The sequence below is a fragment of the Alligator mississippiensis genome, chromosome 3 (genome assembly GCF_030867095.1).
Source record: "Alligator mississippiensis isolate rAllMis1 chromosome 3, rAllMis1, whole genome shotgun sequence".
In the NCBI taxonomy this organism is placed as follows: domain Eukaryota; kingdom Metazoa; phylum Chordata; order Crocodylia; family Alligatoridae; genus Alligator; species Alligator mississippiensis.
The window spans coordinates 153,989,130-154,016,724 of NC_081826.1; the positions used below are offsets into that span (position 1 = coordinate 153,989,130).

At 45.4% G+C, this 27,595-nt stretch overlaps 1 protein-coding gene across 7 annotated transcripts in view; it reads left to right on the forward strand.

Annotated features, from left to right (window-relative positions):
* Positions 1-27,595, forward strand: part of PIGG (phosphatidylinositol glycan anchor biosynthesis class G) — a 292,922-nt gene that overhangs the window by 57,575 nt on the left and 207,752 nt on the right. For all 7 annotated transcript variants that reach the window (XR_009460921.1, XM_019490733.2, XM_059724553.1 and 4 more), the window contains 2 exons: positions 20,148-20,365; positions 24,115-24,396. Coding sequence is in view for 6 of the 7 variants with exons in the window: in XM_019490733.2 (XP_019346278.1) it covers positions 20,148-20,365; positions 24,115-24,396 (500 nt within the window). In the remaining variant the exon portion in view is untranslated. The remainder of the gene's footprint in view (positions 1-20,147; positions 20,366-24,114; positions 24,397-27,595) is intronic.

A 27,595-nucleotide genomic window follows, 5' to 3' on the forward strand; every position in this document is an offset into this window, starting at 1 on the left:
TCCCCTTCTTGAAAATAGGGACCATGTTGGCCCTTTTCCAGTCCTCCGGGACCTGGCCTGTGCGCCATGAGTGTTCAAATATTCCTGCCAGTGGCTGTGCAGTGACGTCAGCCAGTGCCTTCAGTACCCTCGGATGGAGCTCATCCGGGCCCGCCGACTTAAAGGCATCCAGTTCCTCCAAGTGACTCTGCACCATCTCAGGGTCTACGCATGGCAGTCTGGTGCCTTGCTGCTGCCTCTCTACAATCCCAGTGAGAGCCTTGTCCTGCCCCTCACTTAGGAACACTGAGGCAAAGAACTCGTTGAGGAGTTCAGCCTTGTCCCCCCTGCCTGTCACCAATTGCTTCTGCCCAATTAGTACGGGTCCTATTCCACCCTGGGCCTTCCTTTTACTCCCTATATATCTAAAAAACAATTTTTTGTTATCCTTTACTTGGGATGCCATCCTCGGCTCCATGGTAGCTTTGGCCTGTCTAACTGCCTCCCTACAAGTGCGAGCAGAGGAGGTATACTCCTCTTTGGTAGTCTCTCCCTGTTTCCACTTTTTATATGCTCCCCTTTTAGTCCTATCCTGTCCTGCTCCCCGCTGGGGCCCTGAAGCCATGCATTGCAGCCCCAGGTCCCAAGCCCCATGCACTGTCCGGCTGGGCAGCATTCCCAGCCCCAGCCCTGTCCAACTCCTCCACTCCCTTCCTATGGGGGCTTCAGTTCCTCCCCCTCACTAACCTGCGGGAGCTGCTCTCCAGGCTGCCTGGTGGCCATGTGTATGTACATGTGCATGGCGCCCCCTGCATGACCGCTGTCCTCCTGCTCCCTCCCAGCCCCTTGCAGGCTGAAACTCTGCCAGCCTGCAGAGGGCTTGCTGTAAAACTTCGAAGTCTTTGGGTTGGTTTTGTTTTGCTAAAATGAGAAATCCATGTTTTATTCCAGTAAGGGGGGGAATCCCTGTTTTGCTCTGATTTTTCGTGGGCAACAGAACCTGGATCCCTGCATACATGACTCTGGCTGCAGGAATGGGAGACCTGCCTACCACCACCGCTACTCCTGCCTCTTCTGTGCTGCTCCAGCTGGGGCTGTGGGGAGTGGCTGTTTAAGAAGCCAGTCTAGTCCAGAGAGAGAGGCATTGGTGGGTGAGTTCCCTATCCCTGTGCCTGCTCCCAGGCTGGCGGGGAACACCTGGGGGGATCTGTCCACTGTAGCTGCTGTACCCAGCTGAGCTCAGCTCCTTGATCAGCTGTTTCTTGCAGTCCCATGTGGAGTGGGGCAGGAGCGGCTCTGGGGCTCCCTCCATCCGCTGTTTAGCCAGGGATAGTGCCAGTGGCAGATGGGTCTCTCCTTCCTGCACCCAGTCATAAATCAAGAGGAGGAGTTGGGGGGAGGGATAAGGGAGGGAGTGCTGGAGGGGATTCTTATCTGCTTTGGAGACTTAAAAAAATCCAAGTTTGCTGCTTCCATGGCATGGTTTGGACTCTGCAGGAGACCCAGGCATCTAGGGCTGTGAGGAACTGGAGCCACTGGTCTACGCTGAGGAAAGTTGGGGGAAGTGCAAACATGCCATTGCACTCCTGGATCCACCCCTGGATGAGAATGGAATAAAGATTCAAATTGTGATGAGAAAGGAGTGTCAGCATGAAGCATGTGAAAATGAAATGATATGGGAGCTGAACTATAATCCTTTTCCTAGCTCTCCCTCTCTCTTTAGGTACCATATCCAAACATGACATTGGTGACCATGGTCTTCCACAGATCTCTTCTCTTTGAGGCATACAAAATTTCCAGTGTTGATACATTCATTCATTTAGATAGACTCTTGACGTAAGTCAACAACCTCTGTCTTCCACGATCTCTCTTTCCTTCAGTCTTTCCAGTTATGACCAGACTTTCATTTCCTCTTTCTTCATAATGTGTCTGAGAAACTCCAGCTGTCTCTTTCTGATTTTAGTCAACAGCTTCCTCTTTCAGACTGCTCTTAACAAAATGTCTTCATTTGCAGTGTGACTTGTCCAACATACCTTCAAGATATGCCTTAAGAACCACTTCTCACTTTGCTTCAGTTCTCTTTTCCATACTCAATGATATTATCTAGCATTCTGATGCATACATGAGGACTGGCATAACATAGCAATCCAAAACTTTTAATTTTGTCCCTATAGAAATTTTACTATTTGTCAATACCTTTTTCATTTTCAGAAATGCATCTTTTGCTATTTCTGTTCTGTTTCATTTCATGATCATATTTAGCATCTGATGTTATCCAGCTTCCCAAGTAGTTAAATTTATTGACCTGCTTCATCTGTTCCTGTTTACTTTGATGTTGCATACAAAAATAATCTTTTTCTTTGTAATTACCATGCATTCTGTTTGTACCTTTCCGTGCCTTGCACCGGTGCATTGAGTCCATATGGATTTGTCTGGCTTCGCCATTGCTTTAAGGGAAGAACAAGCTTATTAATGGCCTTAGCCTAGGTTGGTATCCCAGGGGGGCTATCACCTGCCATGTCTTTGCTGGAAAATAAATTTTTGATGGGGAGGAAGATGGATTATCCCATCCCTCCTGGTACCTTCCTTTGGTCAGTCTGTTTGTCCTTCCTACTTGGGGCTACGCTTCCCCTACACCTCACCTAACACCAACCAAAGATGTTGTTGCTTGGGCCACCCAGATGACTATGGCGCACTCTTTTGTGTCTCAGACCTTTACATTTTTACTGTGACTGAACTGAGAAGTTATTTGGCTTGCTTGATCACGGCTGCACCTTGCCTTATTTACGTGTCTTGGGTCGATGATGTTCATGTTCCCTGGCATCTCACGTTTTACTTGTGTTTTATACTTGTCATGAATCGGTGGTTTCGTAGTATCTGCTCCCTCTGATATCAGTCCCTGAGAGAAGTAAGGGGGGTAAGAGTGCTCAGAAACCCCCTTGGCTCAGCAAGAGCATTCAGGAATGCCTGAAGACTAAAAGGGGGGCGTGCAACCAGTGGAAGAGAGGAGCTGTCATGAAGGAGGAGTACTCCTCCTTGGCCCGTGAGTGTAGGAGGGCTATTAGGAAGGCCAAGGTAGAGATGGAACTCAGGCTAGCGTCCAGGATTAAGGACAACAAAAAGTCCTTTTTCAAGTACATTGGGAGCAAGAAGAGGGCACCAGGCAATGTAGGGCCCCTGCAAGACGCAGCCAGTAATCTTGTGGCTACGCCAGACAAGAAAGCTGATATTTTTAACAGTTTCTTTGCCTCTGTTTTCTTGAACAGGGACCAGGATATCCCACCTACCAGAGGTAGGGACAGTCTTGGGGATAGCTCTGTCAGGCCTTTGGTCAGCGCAGATGTAGTTAGGGATCTTCTGGAAGGGCTAGACATTTTTAAATCTGCAGGTCCAGATGCCCTCCACCCAAAGATGTTGAGGGAGCTGGCAGGGGTCATCGCGGAGCCCTTGGCTCGGCTGTATGAGCATTCACTGTCATCTGGCCAAGTGCCGGGGGATTGGAAACTGGCTAATGTGGTCCCAATTTTCAAGAAAGAGAGGAAGGAGGACCCAAGTAACTATAGGCCTGTAAGTCTCACCTTGATGCTCGGGAAGACCTTAGAGAGAATCATCAAGGAGCACATCTGTGGGGGGCCAGCAGGGGAGATCATGCTCAGGGGCAATCAGCATGGGTTCATCAAAGGCAGGTCCTGCCTGACCAACCTGATTGCATTTTATGACCAAGTAACTAAATTCTTGGATGATAGTGTTGCCATGGACATAGTCTTTCTAGACTTTAAGAAGGCCTTTGACACTGTCTCTCACCCCATCTTCATCAATAAATTAAGCGACTGTGGCATTGATGCCTGCACAGTTGGATGGGTAATAAATTGGCTGATGGGGCACACCCAGAGAGTAGTTGTGGACGGGTTGTACTCAACCTGGTGAGATGTGAGTAGTGGGGTACTCCAGGGCTTGGTCCTCGGGCCCGCACTGTTTAACATCTTCATCAGCGACTTGGACGAGGGGGTGGAAAGCACGCTGTCCGAGTTTGCTGATGATACTAAGATGTGGGGCGAGGTGGACACACTTGAAGGAAGAGAGAGCCTGCAACTAGATTTAGACAGACTACAAAAGTGGGCAGATGAGAATAGGATGGGGTTCAACGTAGACAAATGCAGGGTGCTGCACGTTGGGAGAAGGAATCCACAGCGTACATACAGGCTGGGTAGTTCCCCTCTTAAAAGCATGGAGACGGAAAGGGATCTTGGAGTCATTATTGAACATGAGCTGCCAATGCCAGACCGCAGCCAGCAAGGCCAGCCATACCTTGTCATGCATCCAAAGGTGCATCTCAAGCCGGTCCGGAGAGGTGATACTCCCCCTCTATGTGACTTTGGTCAGGCCGCAGTTGGAGTACTGTGTCCAGTACTGGGCGCTGCACTTAAAAAGGGATGTGGCCAGCCTGGAGAGGGTTCAGAGGAGGGCCACCCACTTGGTGAGAGGGCAGCAGGACAGGCCCTACGAGGAGAGACTGAAGGACCTGAACCTGTTCAGCCTCAGCAAGAGGAGGCTGAGGGGGGACCTGGTGGCTGCCTACAAACTCATCAGGGGACATCAACAGCAAATAGGCAGAGCCCTTTTCTCCCCAGCACCACCTGGGGTGACGAGGAACAATGGTAATAAGCTGATGGAGAATAGGTTTAGGTTAGAGATCAGAAGGCAATATTTTACAGTTAGGGTGGCCAAAATCTGGAACCAACCTCCCAGGAAAGTGGTTCTCGGCCCTACCTTGGGCAAATTCAAGAGGAGGTTGGACGATCACCTGTCTGGGGTCTTGTGAACCCAGCTTTCATTCCTGCCTGTGGCAGGGGGTCAGGCTGTTGGGTCCTGCCTGTGGCAGGGGGTCATGATCTGTTTGGGTCCCTCCTGACCCTAGCTACTATGAAACTATGATTCTGGGGAGATCCAGTCTGTGCTGTGGATCTCTGTTTCCCATGTAGTCTCCTCAGATAGATTATGGATCTGTCTGTGGTTCTGCTTCTTTGACAAAACTCCCTCCTGTGGTAGCCACTACGTCCCTGCACTTAGACCACTTTCAGTATCTGGCCCCTTTGGGCTGGTTGGGGACCTTCTGGTCCTCCCAGCTGCTTCCCTGCTGGGCTTTTTATCCCAGCTGCAGTGTTCCAGGCTGTGAATCGGCTGTTATAAAGTGTGCCCAAGCTGACATAGGAGCTGATTCTGGCTCCTTCTGACTCAACGGGTTTTTTTTCTTCTCATTCTTTGCTGTGGCAGACGGGAATGCCATGGTTTCACTTTTGCTGTGCTCCACTTCCAGTGCGGTGTCCTGCCAGGTCTGTCTGATGGAGGTAAATCTTTTCCACATTGTTTTCCTACAGTTGATAATTAAACCCTTCTTCTTGCTTTCACTTAGTTTTATCTAAAATCCCTTGCAGTGTCTCTTCTGAATCAGGTATTAAGACTTTGTTGTCAGCATAATGCAAGTTGTTCAAATTCTGTCTACCAGTGATCAGCCCTGGTGAATCCTCAATCTCCCTCAGTCTTTTCTTGCTGTACAAGTTGAACAAGTCAGGTGAAAAAACACAGCCTTGCCTTATGTTTCTCTTAGTTTGGATGAAATCACTTAGTTCATTTTCTGTCTTCACTGCTGCAGTTTGGTTCCAACAGAGATTTCTTAAAATTCTTAAGTCTTTACCATCAATACCCAGTTCTTCCAGCATTTTCATTAACTCTTCATGCTTGACTCTATCAAAAGTTTTGGTCTAATCAATAAAACGCAAGAAAAGGTCTTTCCTCATTTCTGTTGCCCTCTTTGAAAGCATTTGTACCATGAAGATAGCATTTCTTGTACTTCAGTCTTCAACAAAGCCACATTGAGCTTTTGTAATCTCTGGTCTTACTCTACTTGTAGCTCTGAACATCACCTTTAATAGGATCTTTGTCACATGGCTCATTAAACTGATGGTTCAATGGAGTTCACATTCAATGGCTCCAGGTTCTTTGGGGAACACAATAAAGATAGCTTTATTGAGGTCCTCGGGTCCTCCTCCACTTTCATATATATCATTGATAACAGTTGTTAACTTTTCTGTACCAAACTCTTCCAAACATTTTATTTGTTCTCCTAGAATCTCATCTGGTCCTGTAGCTTAATTGGTTTTAATTTGGTTGATAACTGTTCATATTTCTGACTTAAGAATTTTCAAAGCATCCATATTCTTCTTAATAGTAGATGGCTTTTCTTGTCGACTGCCATGGAATAACTATTCCACAACAATCTTCCCTATTTAGAATTTTAAAATGCCCACAGAACCCTTGTCATCCAGGGGCCCACCTGCAGTGGCACTGCTCCTCTGCTGCTAAATCTCCAGATCAATGAGGAGCCTCGGGCCCTGCACACTGGATCTGGTACCTGATTCCAGTGTACATGGCTGAGCGGAGGTCATATTGAGCCCCAGGGCCCAATCCTGATGTGGGGGGGCTAGAAAAAGGCAGTGCCAAGCCCCTAGGATCCAATCCTGGCATGTTGGGGTGTGGGAGAGGGTTGTGCTGGGCCCTCGGAACTCAGTCCCAGCCTATAGAGGGTGGGAGGGGACAGTGTTGGGTCTCTGGGCCCAGTCCAACCTATAGATGGCCTTGCACCACTTATCTGGCCCACAGGGCCAAAAGGTTGAGCACTTACTGGTGTAGATTTTAGATTTGAGAACTTTTTTATATCATGCCTTATACAGTGCCTTATGTCAGTAGTTGGCAACCGTTTTAGGTCGCAGGACAGAATGGCCCAGTTTGGGTCAGCGACAGGCAGGCAGACACTAAGACGTGGCTGTCACTGCCACCGCTGCTTCTCTCTGCCAGCAGTATGAGGAGAACCTCTTTGGCTGCTGGCTCTCCCTGTAGTGGCACAGGCAGGGTGACCACACTCAAAGCTCCCTGCTGCTGAAAACCTCAATCTGTGGGCCAGATCCAGTGTAATTTCATATAGCTGGTTTAGATTGTCATTTGTGAACTCTGGTTTTCCTGCACAGACATAACCTTGGCTCACTCTGCCCCTGCTCCGGACGGCCTGCTTATGCTGAGCAGCGGCAGCAGCTGGGCAGAAGCTGCTGCTTGATGCGGGGGAAAAGTGGTCCTTCCCCCTCACTGCTATCAGGTCCTTCTTGCTGCAGCTGCCTGGAGCCTGTGCCTGGGCTGCCCTGTAGCTCCTCTCCACTGCCGCCTCTGGGCCACCTGGGCCTTGGCAGTGCAGAGAGGCTGCAGAGCAGCTTGGGCATGGGCTTTATGCTGCTGCAGCAAGATGGGTCCAGCAGTGGCCAGGGGTAAGTGCCGCTTTTCCCTTGCACCAAGCAGAAGCTCTTGTTTAGCTGCTGCTGCTGTTGCCGCTTCTCAGCATGGGTGGGCAAGTCCAGAACAGGTGTGGGTGGGCTGGGGTCAGAGCTGTGCATATGGGTTCTGGTTGGTCCATTCCACCAGGCCGAGTCTAGGGTGGGCTGGGGTGGGGACTGTGTGCGGATGTCCCTGCCAGTACCATGGGGCTTGGGTCAGTTATGTCGTATCTATGGACTCATTCTGTGCAAACACAGTGACTCAAAGACTGGTACTTACCTTTTGCCCCCAGGTGGCGCTGTGCTATTTCTGTAGTTCACCAAGTGCCACTGTTGTATTTTTTTTTTTTTTTTTTTTTTTGGCTGGCCCAACCCTGTTCATCCATCCTCCTCGCTGCTCCCACAGCTGACTGCAGGTAGGGGACAGTGCGGGAGACATTTCTCATCTGACCTGCACCTCTCATCTATCCTCTCATTTGCCCTAAAAAATTAGAGCAGCAACCTATTCACACTGTTGTGTACTACCCTCTGGTAGTGGTTGTGCCCATCCCACCACCACCACCAGCGGTCCTGTATGTGCTTCTCCCCACCACGCCCATCATGGTGTTCCAAACTGCGGAGCACAACATTAGCAGCACCAAAACGGTAAGTTTGCATCTGAGGGAGTGTGGCGCCTCTTCTTACCGCTTTAATATTTCAGAGATAACCTTCCTATTTCTCATAATTAAATGCCATTGCCATTCCAGAAACACGATGAATAGTACAGGTGGACACTGCATGGTAGACCTGCCTCTCTCAGGATATGCAACATTCTGGGTGATTATATAGGTAATATTAGAACTATCCCACCGACTTTGTATCCTCTATATGGGGGGAGGGGTGTGTGTGAAGAGGTAGTGTTTGGACTGTGGGCCAAAACCCCGTCCTCTTCTTGTTTTTTGTTTCTTCTTGTAAATAGTATATAGTGTATATCATAGTGATAGATAGATAGTGAATAAGTAAATGGATAATGTATAAGTAGTGTAGAAACAGTGTATAAATAAATAATAAATACCGTATAGATACTATGGTGCAGGGAAGGAAAATCTCAATTTTTTTTTCTATTTTTCTACTCATTTAAAAATAAAAAAAAATTACTATTTAAAAAATTATTTTTTCTTTAACAGTGCCTTTAAAAAAAAAATCATATAAATGCACCACACCATGATTTTACTCTTGAAATAAAGATTTTGAAATTGTGTTTGGCATGTTTTCTTTCATAGGCAGATTGGCATACATGGCAGTCTGTGTGGTTTGGAGGTGGGGTGGAAGGGAGAGGTGATGATGTTGCCAACCTACCTGGGGATCCCTTGCTTGGGGGCGTTTCTGGAGTGATGTGATTACTGGAAAGAGTGGCATGATGGATTGGTATGGGAAGTCCAATGCTTGTGCAATGCTTATGTTTCCCCCAATCCCAACGTACCGGCATCCTGGCAAGGCAGACTTCTGAGGGTGCAGCACTTTTTTGCAAGAAAGACTCGCTTCCCACCCCCACATAGAGTGCCCCATCCCAAACCTGAAAAGGAGAAGTGGCAATACCGTACCATGGGGAGAGCCTTAACATGTGAAAGAGTGCAATTAGCAACTTCTCAGGCTATCATGAACCAGTGTTTGACTTTTTTGTTTTTTGCATCACCTCTACCACACCCTTACCCTGTGTGTGTTTTCCCCCCCTGCTGGCCAGGGGTGCTGCTCATCCTGCTCTTCTTGCACCCTGCAGCCATACCTGTGTGCATGCATGCTGGGCAGTGTAGTGGTCGCCAGGTGAGGGCGTGGAGTAGGGGGCTTGGGGTCCCCACCAGGTAGGGTGCAGCTGTCCTGAACACGGGGATCCCTGGTACCCAAGGAACGTTAATCCACCTCTACACCACAACTGCACCATGCACCTGCTGCTCCGCTTGACCAAAAGTCATTCTGTTGTTTCACAAAAGACAGGAGGCAGATTGTTCATTCTCTTTTACATAAAAATCCTTTAATATTGTTATTCACCCTTTAATTTTTTTCTCATTAGTAAAACCATGAGCGAGTGACATTTGTATGAATCCAAGCATTCACAGTGAGAACCCCTGCAGGGCAGAAACAAATAACGCAGAGTTTTCTGAGCAGGCGACCACAACCCCACCCACTTTGTTCTACATTTACATTTGCATAACTTAATACCTTTTAGTTAGTCACAACTATCATGGACTAGTTAGAATATTGTAACTAGAGCATCAAAGATTATTTTTCATTGTTTTTGTTTGCAGTTTTCTTTCTTTTGTTTTTGCTTTTGTGTTTCATGAAACTAGTCATTTGATTCACCAGCACCTTGACACCGGCAGTATTTCTTCTTGAATCTTTATATGTGCTTTTGTCTTCGTGTTATTTTGTTTGTATTTGCTGCATATTTGTGGTTGTGTTTTTGGTGTGTTTGTTTTGATGCTTTCTGTGCTTGTGTTTGCAATTGTTCCTTGCTTGTGTTTTGTGTGATTTTATGCTTTATGAATGCTTATGCTTGTAGTTGGTTCATGAGAATGCCACAGATGAATGTATGGGAAATGTAGTCCTTATACAGAAAGAAAAAATGGAGGACCAAGGCAATACTTGCCCAACCCTCATGCACAGTTTGGTCTACTATACCAGGCATTTGGTAAGAGAGAGGGAAGAGAGAAGCTTGCAAAGGCTTAATTCTGCAGTGAGAAGATAAAATTTTGACAAACTGAGCCAGTATCAGCTGAATACTCCTGCAAGTTCAGCGAAAAGTGTGTGTGTGTTTAAATGTATGGAAAGGTGGCACTTCAATTAGAAACAGGCCCTCCCTGAGACAAAGGAACCCACTGGTAACCAGTGCCATGCACAGGGCAGGGTGCACTCACTAGCCAAGCCATCTGCTTGCGTGACATGTTAACTGAGCCTGTGGGATTGTGCTTACCTAAACAACCCACTGCACTGAAGGGAAAAAACAATGAATGGCTGGAGATGAACATCCCAAGGGTTCCAGCGAATGCAATCCAGGCTGCAATGACAGTCTGAATGTTGCAGCAGCATCAGGATCTGCATTCAGATCTTCCAGTGTGGAGGGCTTGTTCATTTGCTGGGGCATGGGCAGTAATCAGGAAGGAGGGCCTTTGCCCACTGCCCTGGGTGCGAAGACCCATCAAGCGAGGGAGAAGACCAAGGGCCTTGGGTGCTAAGCCCAGACCCACCAGGCAATTGTTTTTGATTACAATAAATTCTTTTACTATTTACAACATAAACATCTGTGTCTGTCTGCAGGGGTGTGTGGGGGAAGGTAGTGGACCTGGGGGGTGGGGTGGAGGATGAGCAGGGCATGGGGGGAGGTGGACTTGGGGGGTGGATGACCTGGCATGGTGGGGGAGAAGCTTAGCATGAGGTTCCTTGTGGGGAGCAAGGGGTTGGGACTGTGGAGGCCGGTTTACTGGCAAACATGTGCCTTCTGTTGTAATTCATTAGGAAAGACATCACTGGGGTAGATTGATATTTGGCTCCCCCTGCTGGAATTTGTGGGGAATTGCACACAGGACTTCATTCAAAAGCCTGTGGCGTGCAAACACAAACCTGATGCACCAAATGAACCCAGTTTAAATTTTTTAAAGCTCATTAAACTAACAAGGATTAAATGCCATGCCGTGTACAAGCACCCTATAAAACAGAAGGGTAGCAGAAGAATAGGCTAATCTATTTAGTTACACCCCAGGGCATTATGCACAGAAAAACTTGAAATTATGCAAAATTAATTACCTTTATTTTTAATTTGTTTTAACAAATTAAACAATATAATACTAGTAGCTGAAACCTGCGAAATATTTGCTTACAAAAGCATTTCTTTAAATACAGGATTTTTAGTTATCCTTTGACTGAATACTTTAACAGAATCAAAACTTCTTGCCCTCAAAAAGGCTACATAAAGCTGTCCACGTGTAAACTCAGGCTTAGGAATATAAATACATGTTTTGTCAAAAGTCTGACCTTGTGACTTGTTTACAGTCATAGGGTAAGAGGGCCCCTGTACATGCGACTAAATGCCCTTGTACACGTGAGGAAATTGATCCTTTTAGTGGTTTAGTTTTTAACAATTTAATTGCATTAACAGTATACATTTGGCATCATGTTCCGATTAAATTTCATAACAGTGTACATGTTCGGCGGCGCATTTCGATTTAAATGACTTTTTTTATGTAGCAGACTAAAACGCATCCTATGTTACAAAGCAAACTAAAACTCATCACATGTATTTTAGTTTGCTACGTAACACATAGTGATATTCCTCGTGTTATGAGGGCCCTATCCGGAGAAGGCGGCTGGGACTGTGCATGGGGTGCTGGAAGCTCGAGGAAGCTCAGGCCTAGTGGGCTTCCAGTGCCCTGTGCACCATCCCCACCATCTTTTTCAGCTGCCAGCACACCCAGCCGCCCTCTTGCCACCTTCCTGGGGCAGCCAGCCTGTTCCCAGGCAGTCCCAGGCAGTGGGAAGGCGGCGGGGACAATGAATGGAGCACTGGAAGCCCGCCAAGCCCGAGTTTCCCCAAGCACGCCTGGGCTTCCAGCGCTCTGTACACCATTGGATCCAGTAGGTGCTGCCTGTGAGCTGGGGCTGCACCCATGCAGCTAGCACCTTTCCCAGGCAGCCCCGGGGGGGCACCACCACTGCAGAGGGAAGTACCAGGCCCCCCAGCAGGTCAGGGGCTGCACAACCCTGCAGTAGCTCATGCAGGCAGGCTCTGCTGAGGGGGGGAAAGAAAGTGATGAGGGGCCCGATTTCCCCCAGGGAAAGGGGACACAGGGAACAGTGCTGTTACAATGCTTGTGCTCATGTGCTGTTCAAAAGCCACCAGTTTATATCTCTGGCGGGCTGCTCAAGCAGGGTAGAGTAGAGGCAACTCAACAGGATTCCTCGTCGTCTTCAAGTTAGCAGGGCAAGAAAGTAGATACTGTGGAGCAGGAATATATATTAGGGTGTGGACACATGACAACTGAATGATCCCCAAATGTCAGTTATTAGGAACTAGTATGTACTAGTATGAACAACTATGTAAAGTGCTGTGGCTCTGACATCCAAGGTGGAAGTTAGCCCCCAGTCCAGCATGCATGGCAGTGAGTAAACAGAGAACAGTACTTGCACCCTTGTCTTGGGAGCTTCTGTGGGTTGGGTGCCCTATGGCATTTTCACATTTCTGCTTTGCCGTCTCTCCTAAACACGAGTTCAGTAAACTACAGTAGCCTACAAATGAGCAAAGTCTGCTTGGGGTGGGTTGGAAGTACTTGGGCCCATGCTTTTTCATTGCCGGGGGCTGGAGGAGGGGGCATGATAATGGAGGAGGGGGCATGATAATGGGCTGTGGTTGAGTAGGGAGTAAGGACACAGCTGGCAATTAGATAGCTTTTATTGAACAAGCTGTGTAAGGGAGCTCATTAATAAAAAAGTACCAACAAAAACAGAAAAAGGGTGGGGTGGGGAGGGAGGGGGGGGAGGCAGTAGAGTTCTGGTTGTGTACCAGATCAACCAGTTGTGCAGCAGTATGCGTAGGCTTGAGGAGCAGTGTGGGATTCCTGAAGGACTGATCAGTTTCTGTTATAGAATGCTTGGTGTCCACACATAACACTACACTGGTTCATGGTGATCAGGTTCAAAATAGTACTTGGTTTTCCAGGGTACGCTTTTGAACCATTCCTGGTGATTTTAAACTGGTTTAGCAGACTTGTAAGTCTGTCTGCATCAGGGTTAAACTGCATTTAAAACATTCTAAGAGTATGCCCTTAGATATTCATGGAGCTTGCAAATGGACCAGTGCTCAGATAATGTGTTGGGGCTTTGCAGGGCTTGGGCCTAGTGGTGTATTCCAGAGGCTGAGGAACTCCTTCCCTCAGGATCCACTTAAGATGGGGAAACAAGATGGACCTTGTCACCAGGAGATCTCACCTGGAGCAATCTGATCTAGAAGTCGCAGTACTTTTCCTGGCTGGCTAACACTTTATTCACTTGAGGTATTCCCTCCAGCCAAAGGACCCATCACTTTTACATCTTGTCTTTGTTAAGATTGCACAACTGTAATTAGTAAACTTATCAAATAATGTAATTGGCCTACAAAAAGGAATATAATTTAGACTTCTCTGCTGGCTGTGGCTCTGCTGGCTTCACAGTAGTAAGAAAAAGTGTTAAAAAATTCTGTACCTAAAGTAAACTGTTGCAAGAGACTATGTACAAGGAGCCGATGGGCTGTGTAAGTGAGTGCTATTTTCCATACCCACTCTTCAGAATGAAAATACACTTGGTTCCTAGTGACTCGCATCTGTCTATAATGATTGCGGTGTATTAAGCTTTTCACATAAGCTCCTTAATGTATTAAGTAGCATCCAATCCTGAGGAAATGCACTGGAAATCCTAGTGTGTTGCAATTGCCAGAATAAACTTGATGAAAATAATTTGTAATCTTAAAGAGATAATGTCTTAAAAATGCATGCATTAATTTCTCAGTTTTGTAGATGTTGAAGGTTCTGAAAATTGCATATAAGGCAGATGTGAGATTTCCAAGGCTCCAAGTTTGACTGCTATTGCTGCAAACACTGCAGGAACCTTTAAGCAATAAATTACCTGAAGCTACCACAAACATTAAAACGGTACCAAGGTTTCTGCTGTGAAGTGTTTGAAGAGATGGCAATAAAGTACTGAGGTGGGATGTTGTTATGTTGCTATGCCCTTTTATATTTTTACTTGGAGACTTTCACGCTGAAGTTGGAAGGTGATATGATTTACTTGGACTTTAAAAAGCTGTAGTGAAGTGCAGTGCTAACATTTTAAGGAATATGGATTGATGGATGTTGTTTTTATATTTTTTTCTTCATGTTTGTTTACTTTTTACACATTTAGGTTTAATTACCTTGTGGAGTCTATAATTATTTTATTTTATTGTTCTTAATTTGAATTGTTAATTGGAATCTGTCATGCCAGGTCAGGGATGGCCAGGTCTGGGTCTACTCAGGGATTGACATGTCAACGGTGGTCAGGAGGCATGAGCAGAATCTAGGGACAAGCTAGGTCAGGAAGCCAGGAGATCAATCTGAGAGCATGGTTTTAAGAACAAGCTGAGTCAGAGGGCCAAGAGATCAGGCAGAGGGTGCAGAGTCAGAGTGCAAGAAGCCATAGCTTTGTGGGCCAGATCCAAAGAGTCTGTGCACCATTGTTTGCTGTCCCCTGAAACAGAAGACCAGCTTTTGCACCCAGACTTGACATCTCTCCATCTGATGGCAGAAAAGCTGGTTTGGTGATATCCACTGTTTTTTTTCTGCTGCAAGCATGTTTTGGACTCTACAGGAATAATTTATGCATCAGAGGAGGAAGTTCTTTGGATAATGGACAGTTACCTTACCCAGTACCATTAGTTACCACAATAAATATTCTGGTCTAGAGCTCTGAGGGAGTGTACCTGGTTGCTGTGGCTACTCATCTTCCCACCATCTGAAGGCAGCACTGTCCTCTTGTGCTCAACAGTTGCTAGGTTTCTTACAGAACTTGTGTCTTCCCATCAGTTAGAACATTCGTTCTTAACCTTTTTAGACTTGAGCCACTCCTTGAAAAAGGGCATCTTTTACTTTTCACTTGTTTTTTTGACTATGGAAGAATAAGGCAATTATTCTGTTGCAAAGAACTCAGACAAACCATAACAGGTCAGAATGTTTTTGATGCTATGAATTTCTATTTCAAATCTCTCAGTTTATCTTGTGTAAGTGTTTACATACCTAACAATGCTACTATTACACAGCATCGTGCAATATCCTTAAAGGGCCTCATGTCACTCTGATTGAGAATCATTGACTTAGAGCAGTTATTCTCAACTTTTTTAGACTTGAGGCACACCCCTCAGAAAATGCCAGCTTTTACCTTTCACTCATTTTTTGACTGCAGAAAAATAACAGAGCAATTTGTCTGTTGTCAAGAACTTAGAAAGGCCACAACAGGTCAGAATGTTTTTAATGTTACAGATTCCTATTTGATTTTCGATTTATCTTGTGAATCGTGTTTGCACACCTAACAGTGCCACATTATGTGGCACCCTGTAGCACCCTTGAAAAGATCTCAAGGCAACTCAAGGTGCCACAGCACCCTGGTTGAGAATTGCTGAGTTAGAGAAGCTTCAGTGCCTTGGGATGAATAGGTTTGAAGGGTGTTCCTTTGAACCTCTGTCAACATGCTGTTTGTACTAGCTGTCCATGAAGAATGCTTATTTTAGTAACCTCAGATAAAAGGATAAAGGAGATCCAAACCCCTATTACAGGTTCACTTTATATAGCCGTTCACAAGGATGTGCTAACTATGGCCTCTTTTGAAGTTCTTGCCTAAAGTGATCTCTGAGGTTCAATTAATTAAATGATCCACCCACAAGTTTTCTTCCCTAAACCTTTGAAAGGAAGCCAGACTTCACACTTTTTAATACTATATTTTCTTGCACTCAACATCCCCTCAAATAAAATACACACCTTGTTTTTGGAAGGCAGAATGTAGGGGAAATTTTTTTTTTCCAGAGTCATGGCTGATATACAGTAAGTCCTCCTGAGAACATAGGGCGCTTAGACACATAACAGACCTCTGCTCCAGTGTGTGCTAATTAGCACATGTCAGTTAACTGAGTCTGGTGGAGCAAGCTAATTAACATACTCCAGCAGCCTCAATGTCATGTGTATTCAGCGTTCCTGTGTTTCAAAATGGTGGCGGGGGTGCTTTAGTTAAAGTGCCCCCACTGCCGTTTTGAAGCGCGGGATGCTGAATACACATGAAGTTGTGGGGGTTTTGATTAGAGTGGCTCTCAGAGCTGCTCTAATTAAAGCACCCACTCCTCCACCCAAGAGCACGTGATTAGATACCCATTGAGCATCGAAGAAGTGTGGGCACCAAGCAGTTTCTGCTGCTAGCTGCTTCCCCAGACTGCTTGGATACTACAGATTTGGACACTGGGTTTCCAAGAGGAGGGTTTACTCTACATCACACAAGGTTAGACCCCAGACCCATGTAAGAGCAGTAACAAGACTGTGGGTGCGTCTACACGAACCGTCCGCTGTGCAGTTGTTACTGAGCAGTCATTTAGTACTTGCATAACCAAGTATTAAATGACTGCACAGTAACCAGCATTACTGCGCAGTAGTGCTCTGGCACGGTTGCCTAGTGATGCTTACTGCACAATAGCTCAATACTGCTGCGCAGTAGGATCCCTTCATGGTTCATGCCCAGTGATGCTACTGTGCGGTATTAATGTGGGTAGACTTGTTTTCCCATGCAATTCAGAACAACCCACCTGAAATAGAAAGGACCCTTTTCATTGTATTACAGTAGTGTCTGTAGGTCCCAACAGAGATTGTATCGGGTACTTTAAATCATGGTCTCAAACAGCCTCAGCCCCAAGTGCTTACAATTCACATGGACAATATGAAGAATATGTATAGGATAGGAGTATTTTCTTCACTCCTACTTTACAGTCAGGTGCAGCTCTAGCTCCATTCCCTCCAGGGACATTGAGCACCTCAAAACTCCGTCCCCTGTCTGGCCAATCAGCAGTGGTGCAGCTCCGGCCCTCGTAGAGAATGGAGCCAGAGCCATGTCTTACAGTAAGGAGGTGGTGGGAGGAGTAGAGGCTGTGGGGAGGGGTGGGGAAGGGGTAGAGGCTGTGGGGAGCAGGCACCAGGGGCATGGGTGGCATTGAGTGCAGGCACTGCAGCAGGGGGGCAGGCAGACTACAGGGAGAAGAAGTAGTGTAGGGGGCAGAAGACAAAGGGGTCACCTGCTTTGCCTCCCCAACATGACTCCCCCTCACTGCATGCTACTGCTTTTCTCACTGTAGCAGTGGAAAGGGGAGACCCATGTAAAATCTCTCTCCAATAATTAGAGTATATACCTGGAAAATTATAACAGATCTATACATTTCCCATATATAGAATCTAATTATTGGGGGGTTTTCTTAAATGTAAAGTCATCTTGGATTTTGGTAAATATGGTATTTCCCTAAGTGCTTTCTACCTTTATTTTCTGGATTGTGGTTTTGTCCTGCTAAAACCTGCTTTTGTCTTTCTCTATCATAACATAACAGTTTGGTTTACAGATTCACAGGAGGATTTCAGATTGGAATGAAGACCCTAGGTTTTTGCAGGTTTCATAGCCCCTGGTACAACAAAGAGTTGGATTAGGGAAAGCACCTCTAGCACAGTTCTGGCCACGGGCAGCCAACATAAGAAGATGGAGCCCAGAATAGCAACTCGCCACACCAGTACGCGGGACACAAGAATGATGTAAAAAACCATGTCATCACTAATCCATCTGAGTTGGTGTGCTGTGTATATGAAGTCTGGATCTCAGGATATGGCCCTTTGTCTCTTCTTCTACTCTCCCATGCCTTAATTTCTTAATGCTATACTTTTTTCTATGGCTTTTCCTCTTTAATCTCACTTTTACAATATCCTTACACATTGAAAGTTTGAATATTTTTCCTGATAATTGGACACGAAAACTTTTTAGCCAAAGACTAGTACAAAATATAGGGCTTTCATTGCTAGCAACCAGGAGGTGCATGTCCAGATTTCTACCAAAATATTATATACTTAAATCTTTTTACTGTTAAGCATCTGATATTTATGAAGCATCTTCTTCTCGAAAGGAAAAAAAAAGAGCGCTAGCTTGGCATCTGCGCGGGGTATGCAGGTGGGACTTTGGTACTTTACTACTTCAGAGAAGTGTGGGAGTTTTTTTTTTAACATGGCCATTTTTTTCTAGCCTTTCTTGGAATCTTAAACTTAAAGTTGTGCTGCTGCTATACATAGTTCAACCTATCAATTTTTCTTCTGCCACAAGTTTCTGTATAGTAGCTGTCCTTAACCTGCCACAGCTGCTGCCTGCCCCCTCCTGCTCCTCCACAGCCTGGGGCCCCTGCCCCTCCCATTTTTCCCTTTCATCTCCCTTCCTCCATTCCCCCCCATCCTGCCCCACTTATGCACCACCCCCCACTCCCACTGAACTTTGCACTAACACCAACAGGCTCCATCCGCATTGCAGCCTGGAGCATGGAGCACAGCCCCAGCCTGGCCCCATAGCAGGGAAATTAGCTCTGTTCTGCTGCTCGGGGACCAGATGGGAGATGTGCTTCATGCTCCAGGCTGCAGCAGGGATGGAGCCTGCTGGTGCCAGAGCAAAGATAAATTGGGGGAGGCGAGGGAAAGAGTCAGGTGTGGGGTAGAAGCATGGGTGCCTGCCCCCCACCACCTGCCCCCTTATTGCCTCCCCTACTCCCTGCTGCCCTACTGCGTGCCCTCTCACTACATACCTCACTGCCTGTCCCTCAACTGTCTGCCTCATTGCCTGTCCCTCCTACCTGTACGTAGTGTGTGTGTGTGTGGGGGGGGGGGGGGAGGGGGCTTAATTTAAGATGATCCTTCACTAATTAGATTCTATACATGGAAAATTATAATAGTTATAAATTTTCCATGTATAGAATCTAATTACGGGGGGGGGAGGGGGGGAGACGCATCTTAAATTCAGGGTTGCCTTGGATTTGGGTAAATACAGTAATTTATAAATTCACGTGATGAAATTAAATTTTTAAAAATGTTTTGCGGCTTTTTTCTGAAATTCTATGAATAGGATGCAGTGAAAAAAATTGTACGGCCACGTTCCTGTGTTAGTGCCATAATTTTGTGAGTTTTATTAATACCAAGAAAAGCTCATATAAAAGCATGTTATAGAATATTCTTCAGGGTTCCATGTAGCATTAATGTCAGTGTCACCATGTCCAGTACTTATTGAAAGGTATTGCCTTGGCCTACCTGTTCTATGATTAACCATTGTGTGTTGGTTCTTTCTTTCAAATGCATTCATTTCTACCAATAGCACTGGTAATACGCTATATATTTCAAAAGGAATTTAGAATAAGCTAGAGCAGGAGTTGGCAGTCCCTGGCACATCTCCAGTGTGTCACATGCAAAAGCATTTTGCTGGGTGCCCATGCCTCAGGGCTGCTTGCTGAAGGTGGCGAGGAGGCTTCAAGCAGCTGCATTGGGGTCTGCAGAGCCCTGGCCCGGTTTATTGTTGGTGACGGGTGCATGCATGCCATGGGGCAGACAGTGGGGAAGGGGCTTGGGCTGTGCTGCCACAATAGGGCTTGGGCCTCCTGTGGCTCCCCCACCATCTGCCCCTGGCATGCCAACATCTAAGTAGAAGTTGTGGGTGTTTATGGCGCACTGCCCAAAAATGTTGCTGGCCCCTGAGCTAGAGAGAGACAGAAAAATGGAGGTTGGGGGGACAATGTAGGTAATGTTATCATGTAAACTAGAATCCATTGTATCAACACCACATTATTTTAGGGAGAAAAATGCGTATAAGCAGAGAAGCTGGAGGTATATGTTCCCAAAAGAGAACCTACCACTATAACAGTATCCAGACTAACACAATACATAGGTAGCCTAAATAATTTATTGATTTTAATGGAAAACATATGACAGCATGTGTCTGACAGCATATACATGCTATTTTGGAAAGTTTTTCAAAGAAGGTAAACATACTAAAATGAAATACCTATTTTTCCTTATGAGGGTCTTCACAGTTTGCTTATTCTGAGATTAATCACTTTTATTTTGGCTAAGCAGTTGATTAGAAAATTGCTTGGCTGTTAAGAGATTTTCTGTCATTTTTGTCTGTGTGAAATTCATTTCAGTCTCCCTACAGCAAAGTTTTGTTATGTTCTCCTTGGAAGTTAAAAAATATTGTCAAGGACTCTGATATTATCTCCTTTACATATTGATTATTTCACCTGTGTTTATTTTTCTTTACTAGATCCTGGATTTGAGCATTTTAAGGTAGCAGAAAAATCCCACGGAAATTGGATCAGGCTCTACCTAGAAGAAAATAGTTCAGAAGTACTCTTAAACCTTGGCAAAAAGGTCCTTAAGCAATACTTAGAGTCTCTGAAGATCCTGAGTTCTTCGCTCAGCAAACAAGTGGCACAATATGATATGTATTCAATGATGGTGGGGACTACAATAATTCTGGAGGTATGAATCCATGGTTTTCTATGAAAAGGCAAGAACAGAAAGGCTAAGTTGTGTTTTGTTTACTTAATATGGGCTTGGTACTCAGTAATACTGCAGACTGGTATTTTTTGAGAAAGTAAGTATTGACTTATTTTCTCCTTGAAAGAGATAACATGAATATTTTTAACATCAAAATTATTTTGTGCACTAAATTTAAGTAAGTTTTGGCAAAATTTGTTAGTTTATTCTCTGTAACTTCAATATTTACATGGCACACGCAGATGTGCTACAACTGTTCCTTCATCTATTAGTTGTATATTACTCTTTGAAGAGAGTTGCTCTATTTAAACATGCATGTTGACAGATATGCCTGTACTGGTTCCTGATGGTAGCAAGTTCATATCTCATTATATCAATGCACTAAACCCTTCAAGACAAATTATTAGATTTAGGAGCATTGTTTTTGGGTTTAAAGGCCTAAGTCCCTCTAAATCCTGTCCCTTCTCCCATCTCTGCTCACTTCACTATTACAATTATAGCTAAAGGCAATGGATATAAAAAAGGCAAGGAATTCTGAAGCAGGAGATTAATTATTATCTAGTCTCAAAGAAGAAAGGAGGTTGGTGTCCTGCCTAGGATCACCTGTGGTTCATTGTTCCTTGATGCCATGGTCTTTCCTGCTTTCTGCCTTTGGCATAGTGAGTGCTGAAATATTTGGCCTCGCTGAAGTCTTCTCAAATGATACATAGTTTGGATGAAATTTTGTAGCATGTTATCATATGGTATGTGCTATAGGGACATTTTATGCTTAAGGGGTGTTTACACTCCAAAAGGGGGAATGCATGCTACCAATATGTTTTGAAAAAAACATTCATTGGAGGGAAGTAATTATTCTGTTTTGGTGTTTGGGAGGCTAATTAGTAATTGGTCTTCATTAGTTAAGCCAAGCTGCTGAACTGTCCACCAGTGAGGGGTTAATATGTGCCCCCTCCCCAACTTCCCCCCACCAGGCTCTCATCAAGCTGCCACTTCCCCTGTCACTCTGACTGTATCAGAGGTCATGACCCCATGATGCAGCCTTGCTGTCTGACCCAGCCCCAGGGGGCGGGGATAACATGGCACAGCCCAGCCTGTGGTGCTTGCAACTTGACAGCCTCAAGTAGCTTTGTGGCATGGTGCCATAGGAGAACCTAGAGGGAGCAGAATGTGAAGTGGGGTGCTGTGCTGCATGAGAGCATGCATTTGGTGCAACATACATGTGGAGCTGCTTCTAAGAAGGACTAATGGGGGGGCAACTAGGAAGGACTAATCAGACGAGGGATTGTCAGTGTTTGTCTGTAACCAAACATATACTTATTCTTGGAATAGGGGTAAAATATTCTAGCAGTTGTACAAAAAAGGTAGGATTTACAGAGATTTGGTAGTGTCTTTATGTCTAACTGGGAATTATAAGCATACTAGCCAAATGCCCGTCAAGGATGATGGAAGCAAGGGGGGGCGGGCAGGGACAGAGCGCTGCCACCCTTGTGTCTTGCTCCCCTGGCCCCTACCGTCATAGCAGTGCTCCACACTTTGGTTGTTTCACCAACCAATCCGAGCGCTCCAAGAGTGTGACAGGCAGACAGACTAAGCCCTTTATTATATAAGGATTCTAATATTAAAAGCTTTAGTCTGTCTGTCTGTCTGTTCATAATGCTTTATTCGCTCTCTGATTGGCTGACAACCAATGAGAGTGTTCCAAGTATGTTCAGACAGGAGACAGTGCGGCAGAGTGCTGTCATGATGGCAGGGACACGGGATGGGGGGAGGGGGAGGCTATTGCAGGCGGCAGTGATGGAGCAGGCCTATTCCCTCCCCATCCCTAACTGCATGAGAACTGGGGACGGGGCCAGACACGGGGGGGGGGGGGGGAGGGGGGGGACGTGGAGCTGCCAGGCTGTGACAAAAGCTGGCAGAGAGGGGGAGGGAGGAGAGTGGGGTGGTGAGAAATGGTTGCGGTACCCCCACTGCTGCTGCTGTGCCCCAAGAACAGCCCCAAAGGGGGGGAGGGAATGACCCCAGCCCCGAAGCAGCAGGGGCGAGGGTGGGGGGAGTGGGCCCATTCGCCCCCTCCTCCAACTGGATGAGAAGCAGGGGCAGGGCTGAACCCAGGACTCTGTCTTTGCCTGCCATGACAGCAGGGAGTGCATCACTGTTGCTGGGCTACGACAAAAGCCAGCAGGGAGGGGGAGGGGGGGGCACGGTGATGGTGCCACCGCTGCTGGGCCTTGCCAACAGCTGGGAGGGAGAGGAGTGGGGAGGGGAGGTGAGGCAGGGGGATGGGGAAATGGGCCTGGACCTGAAGCATGGTGGTGGGGTGAAAGGGGTCCAGACTTGGGGTGGGGGGCGAGGGGGGGACAGGGTAGCAGGGCCAGACCCCAAGTGTGGGGGGGGAGCAGGGGCCAGACATGGGTCTCTCTCCCTCCCATCCCCCCCCTTTATTCTTGATGGGCAATTGGCTAGTTGCAATATAAATGTTAGCTGATTGTATCAATTTATTAAAAATAAGGAGAAGAGATGGGATATGTGGTACAGTGGTGTAGTGCACTTACCTTTGTTTTAAGTTTTGCCTTAAAAACCCAACAAATTTGATTTCACTCTACTCCTAATACAGTTTCTACACATTTCAGACCATCTTATATTTTGGCATGAGCTTCTTTTTTCTGCTCATCAGAGCTGTGCTGGAGTGGCATAAATTGTGTTGGTTAGAGTTCAACTCTACTAGCACAATTTTGTGAGTGGACACTTACAGTTCTGCCCATACCATGCATGGGTTGGTTCATACTTTGCCAGTTGCTCACTGCTTTACTCCAGGAGTTCATATACTGTAAAAAACAAAACCAAGAAATCAGAAATAACAAAACAGAAAGGGAGGAAGGGAACAAATTATATGTAAAATATACTAGAACATTTCCTGCCCTTTAATGTTCTTGAAAGCTACTTCATGCATCATACCATATTTTTGCAGTGGAAGCTCTGTACACAGGCAGGATCTAGTCCTTTGTGCAACAGTATGTGTGTAACCTCAAAAAGACTAACAAAAGACAGTATGTTCTTAATTGTCCTCCTGCAGTTAAACTTGACATACAACTGCCTGGTCTGGTCTGTAACACCTACTTCAAAGGTTTTTTTATGAATTATATTTACTAATACCAGTGAATAGAAATAATGTCTCTATGTGAATACTTAATGGATACTCTTTAATCCAGTCCTGCAGAGGTATCACAAGCTCTTGCAGTACTTGGGTCCCCACCCAGGTGGGGATTATGGTGACTACAGGAGAGTGGGGTGTGGCAGGGGTGGGAAAGGAGTCTTACCTGTCTAGGCTGACCTCATGTGAATGACAGCTGCTACTGCTGCTGTCATAGCACCAGGCTCAGGCTGCTACCAATGAGGGACAGGCAGTGGTGTGGGCTCCCTGGGGGCTATTTTTGGTGCCCTGTTTGACCCAGCCCCTGGGGGCAAGGAGGTGCCTCCCATAGTAAAGCTTCTCAAAGGTGGAGGAGTAATTTACCCCAGTCCAAATACCCTGCTGGGCATGGAGCTGTACCTGCCCATCTCTTGTGGCTGGGCTGCACCTGCCTTGGTAGAGACTCTGAAGGCAGGGAGTCATACTGGTACTGCCTTTAAGTTGGCACCTGGGACTGGTATCCTGCTTGCCCTGCCCTAGTTACATTACTGTAGTCCTGAATCCACTTTGACTAGCCCAGTAATTTTGTTTTTTCTTCTAGGTTCTATTTCTGCTCTTGCTTAGCCTTCCAAAAGCATTGAGCAGTAGGGCTGAATTTGAAGTGCCACTTTCGTCTCCCCTGTTCTCTCTGATGTTTTACCTGATATGTCTGATGCTCTGCGCAGTTCATGTAATTGTATGCACATCAGCAGAAAGTTTGTGCTATTTCTGCAGTATTTCATGGTTAATGTCAGTTGGAGTGATGATGCTGATTTCTGCACTTATGTGCATAATTTTATCTGCCCTTGGAAAGATATTTATGAATAATAAACTTCCAGCAAAGGTGAGACCACTTACCAAGAAGTATAATTTTATCTTTTGCTTTTTCTGATGTATGAACCAGCAGAGTTTGTATCTGAAGGTCCTGGATGTAGGAGTTAAAGGTATAGTATAACTTTAATTTGCTTAATGAATGGAATTGAAGTGTGATATATTCTGATACATTCACTCTGCTATCATACTGATTGCTGCAATGAAGATCATAAAAAGTGTTCATTTTCATATTACTTTAAGCTAGGCTCTAATTAGTGTAATTTATTTTGCAGTTGATTAGCTATATCAGAAACAATTATACAACAGTTTTTTTATGCTGTTACACTATGACATGGTTGCAACTGAAGCAATGTGGATGATACCAAAACACTGTGCATTGAACATAAACACCTATTTTCCCCAGGTACTTAAAACATTTTCCCGAAGTACCTTTCATAAGAGCTGTACTCTTTCATATAGATGGCTCTTTAAGAGTTTTCAAATTTTAAAACTGGATATGAAATGTGTAAATATGATTGTTCTCCTTTATCTGATCGTAACTATCATATTAACAAACAGTTAAAATGGAAGCTATATAATTTCCATGTTGTCTTGATTGTGATTGTTAGAATGTTAAGAAATTTTGTGATAGGATGACTGGTTAGCCTTAAGTTACTTAAGGGCTAAATTAAAAAAAAAAAAAAAAAAGGAAGTCACAAAAACCTAAGAAAAACAGATTTTTAATATCTTGTTCTTTCCCACTGTGAAATAGCAGTGGATATTTCTAAAAGACTCATACATATAACCAGTCTACAACTATCCCCCCTAGCCCAACACTAAACTTTTTTCAGAAACATTCACTCATGTTTAAATTAGCTTAATTTATTGGTGCCAACCAGAACATCTGTTTTATTACAAATAATAAAAAAGGAATCAATTAATAAACATCAATTGATAGATGTGCTGAATAATAGGGGTGCACCGATTAAAGATTTTTTTGGACCGATACCAATGCCTGGTTATTAATGAGCCATATCAACTGATACCATTCACCAATATGCAGCCCAGCACCTTGGAGAGCAGTGTCCAGTTGGTAAATCTGTTCTGGGCAAGGAGTGGAGGGGAGGGAAGCGGCGTAGAGGGGGTAGATTGAGGCCCCTGTGGTGAGGGAAGAAGTGGGGCTGGGGCAGGTACTGCCTGGGGGGGGGGAGGGGAGCCATGGGACTGAGCCGCAAATGGCTCATCCACAGGGGTGGGGAGGGTGCTCCTGCCAGTGTGTGTACCCCTTGGGGAGGCATAGGGGGTGTGCCTCCTAGATCTGCGTGCAGGGGGAGGGTGGGCTGCCACTGTGTGTTCAGGCCCAGGGGCGGTGCTGGGCTCTTCCAGGCAGGGGGATTGGGCCAGGGCTGTGCTCGGGGCAGGCAGGGGTGGTGCTGGGAGGAGGGGTTCTGGGAGGGGGCTGTGGCGAATTTTGAGGTGGCTGTAGTTCTCCCTCCTCCCCCCCATAGCCCTGCTCTCAGTGCTGCCACTTGCCCTGAGTGCAGCCTTGGCCCAGCCCCCTGCTGGGAAGAGCCTGGCACTACCCCTGGCCTTGAGCGCACAGTGGCAGCCCACCCTCGGCCTGCATGCGGATCCAGGCGGCACTGTAGCAGTGTTGGGGAGGAGGAATTCAAGACAACCTTGCAATAATTAATTTCTATACCTGGAAAAGTATAACAAATATATCATTTTTCCATACATAGAATCTAATTATTGGGGAGTCGTCTTAAATTCAGGATCGATTTAGATTCGAGTAAATACAGTGTGTAGCCCACGCTTTTTGAGACTGGAAGTTTTTATTCAAATTTCCATTGACTTTTCTCCTATGAAAAATAATTTGTAAGGATAAACTTCCTTTGAATTTAACTTGTCTTCCTAAATTAGCTATTGGAGCTGTCCATCTTTCCTGTTTCATCCATTACTGTCCATTTACACAGCACTTTGCTCATAGAAGCTCTCAATACATACATTATTTTAATAATGATTTACATATTTAACAATACCTGCTAGAATATTTTAGCATGAAAATACAGGTGAAGGCCTACTTTGGGGCAAAATTTCAAGAGATTTTTGAGCTGTGCAAGACCTAGCTGCATGTTAAACAGCCACTTGAGGCAAAAGTTCAAGTGAAACTCCTGAATTGCGCTACTCGTTATTCTCATTTCAGTATTATCTGCACCAATCTGATATCTGAGGAAATGTGCCTCTGGAGGCACAAGTTAGAACACTGTCAATCTCTAATTGGGGGAGCATTGTGCTAATCTTGAGTTATGCATTTGTTCTATTTGAGGCTGTTGAAGATGGCATGGTTCCCATATACCCTAAGTTCCTTCCAGTTGCTGAAGCAGCAAGTTAGAATTTACCGTGTTCTTCTCTTTTTCATTGCCTGAAATTTAGTATATAGAGGGTTTATCCCTATTTTGTTCACCAATCTGGTTCACCTGCCCCAGCCCCACTTCTTCCCTCAGTTTTGTTCAGTAACATTTTAAGTAACTAGATCACTCAAAAACTTTGTTTGGTATTTTGTACTCCTGCTATAGTTAAACCTGACCAAAACCAAGGTTTTCAAGGTGTGCCTGCTGCATAGATTGTCATCTTAAATTCACTACTTGAATTCTCTTGCTACATACTAGCTTTCTTAAAAAAAAACCCCCAAAAAACAACCTTCAGGAACCAGGCTTTTAGAAAGAAACATCCTCATGCCATTAATAGATGTAGATGAAAACTAAAAGAGTATTCTCCTCTTCTTCGGCTCTTTTGTTAACTGTGAAGCAGGAGGGTTTGATAGTACAGTTGAGATGCCCATTGCCATTCTTGTGGATTCAAACATTTTTGACCTCATAACTCCTTTTTGCAAACATTTTTCCTCTGTTTGGTAGAATGTCCTTTGATCTTTGCATACAGTTGGATATCACTGTCTAAGATAATTACTTAGGAAATCTTATACAACTAAAATGATGAAGCTCTCAGTTAGGGCTGTGGGAAAGAATGCATCAATTCTCTGTTCCTTTTGTGGCCATGCTAGGCTCCATGCTCGATTTTAGCAACTTTGTTCACCTCCTTTAATCATTGATTTAATTGCTGCTACTGCAAGGCCATCCTGTTTTTGGGAGGGTCTTTATTCATACCCATAGAAGACAGCTGAGGTACCTCTTTAGTCTACTCCTGCTAATACATAAAATGATGACTTA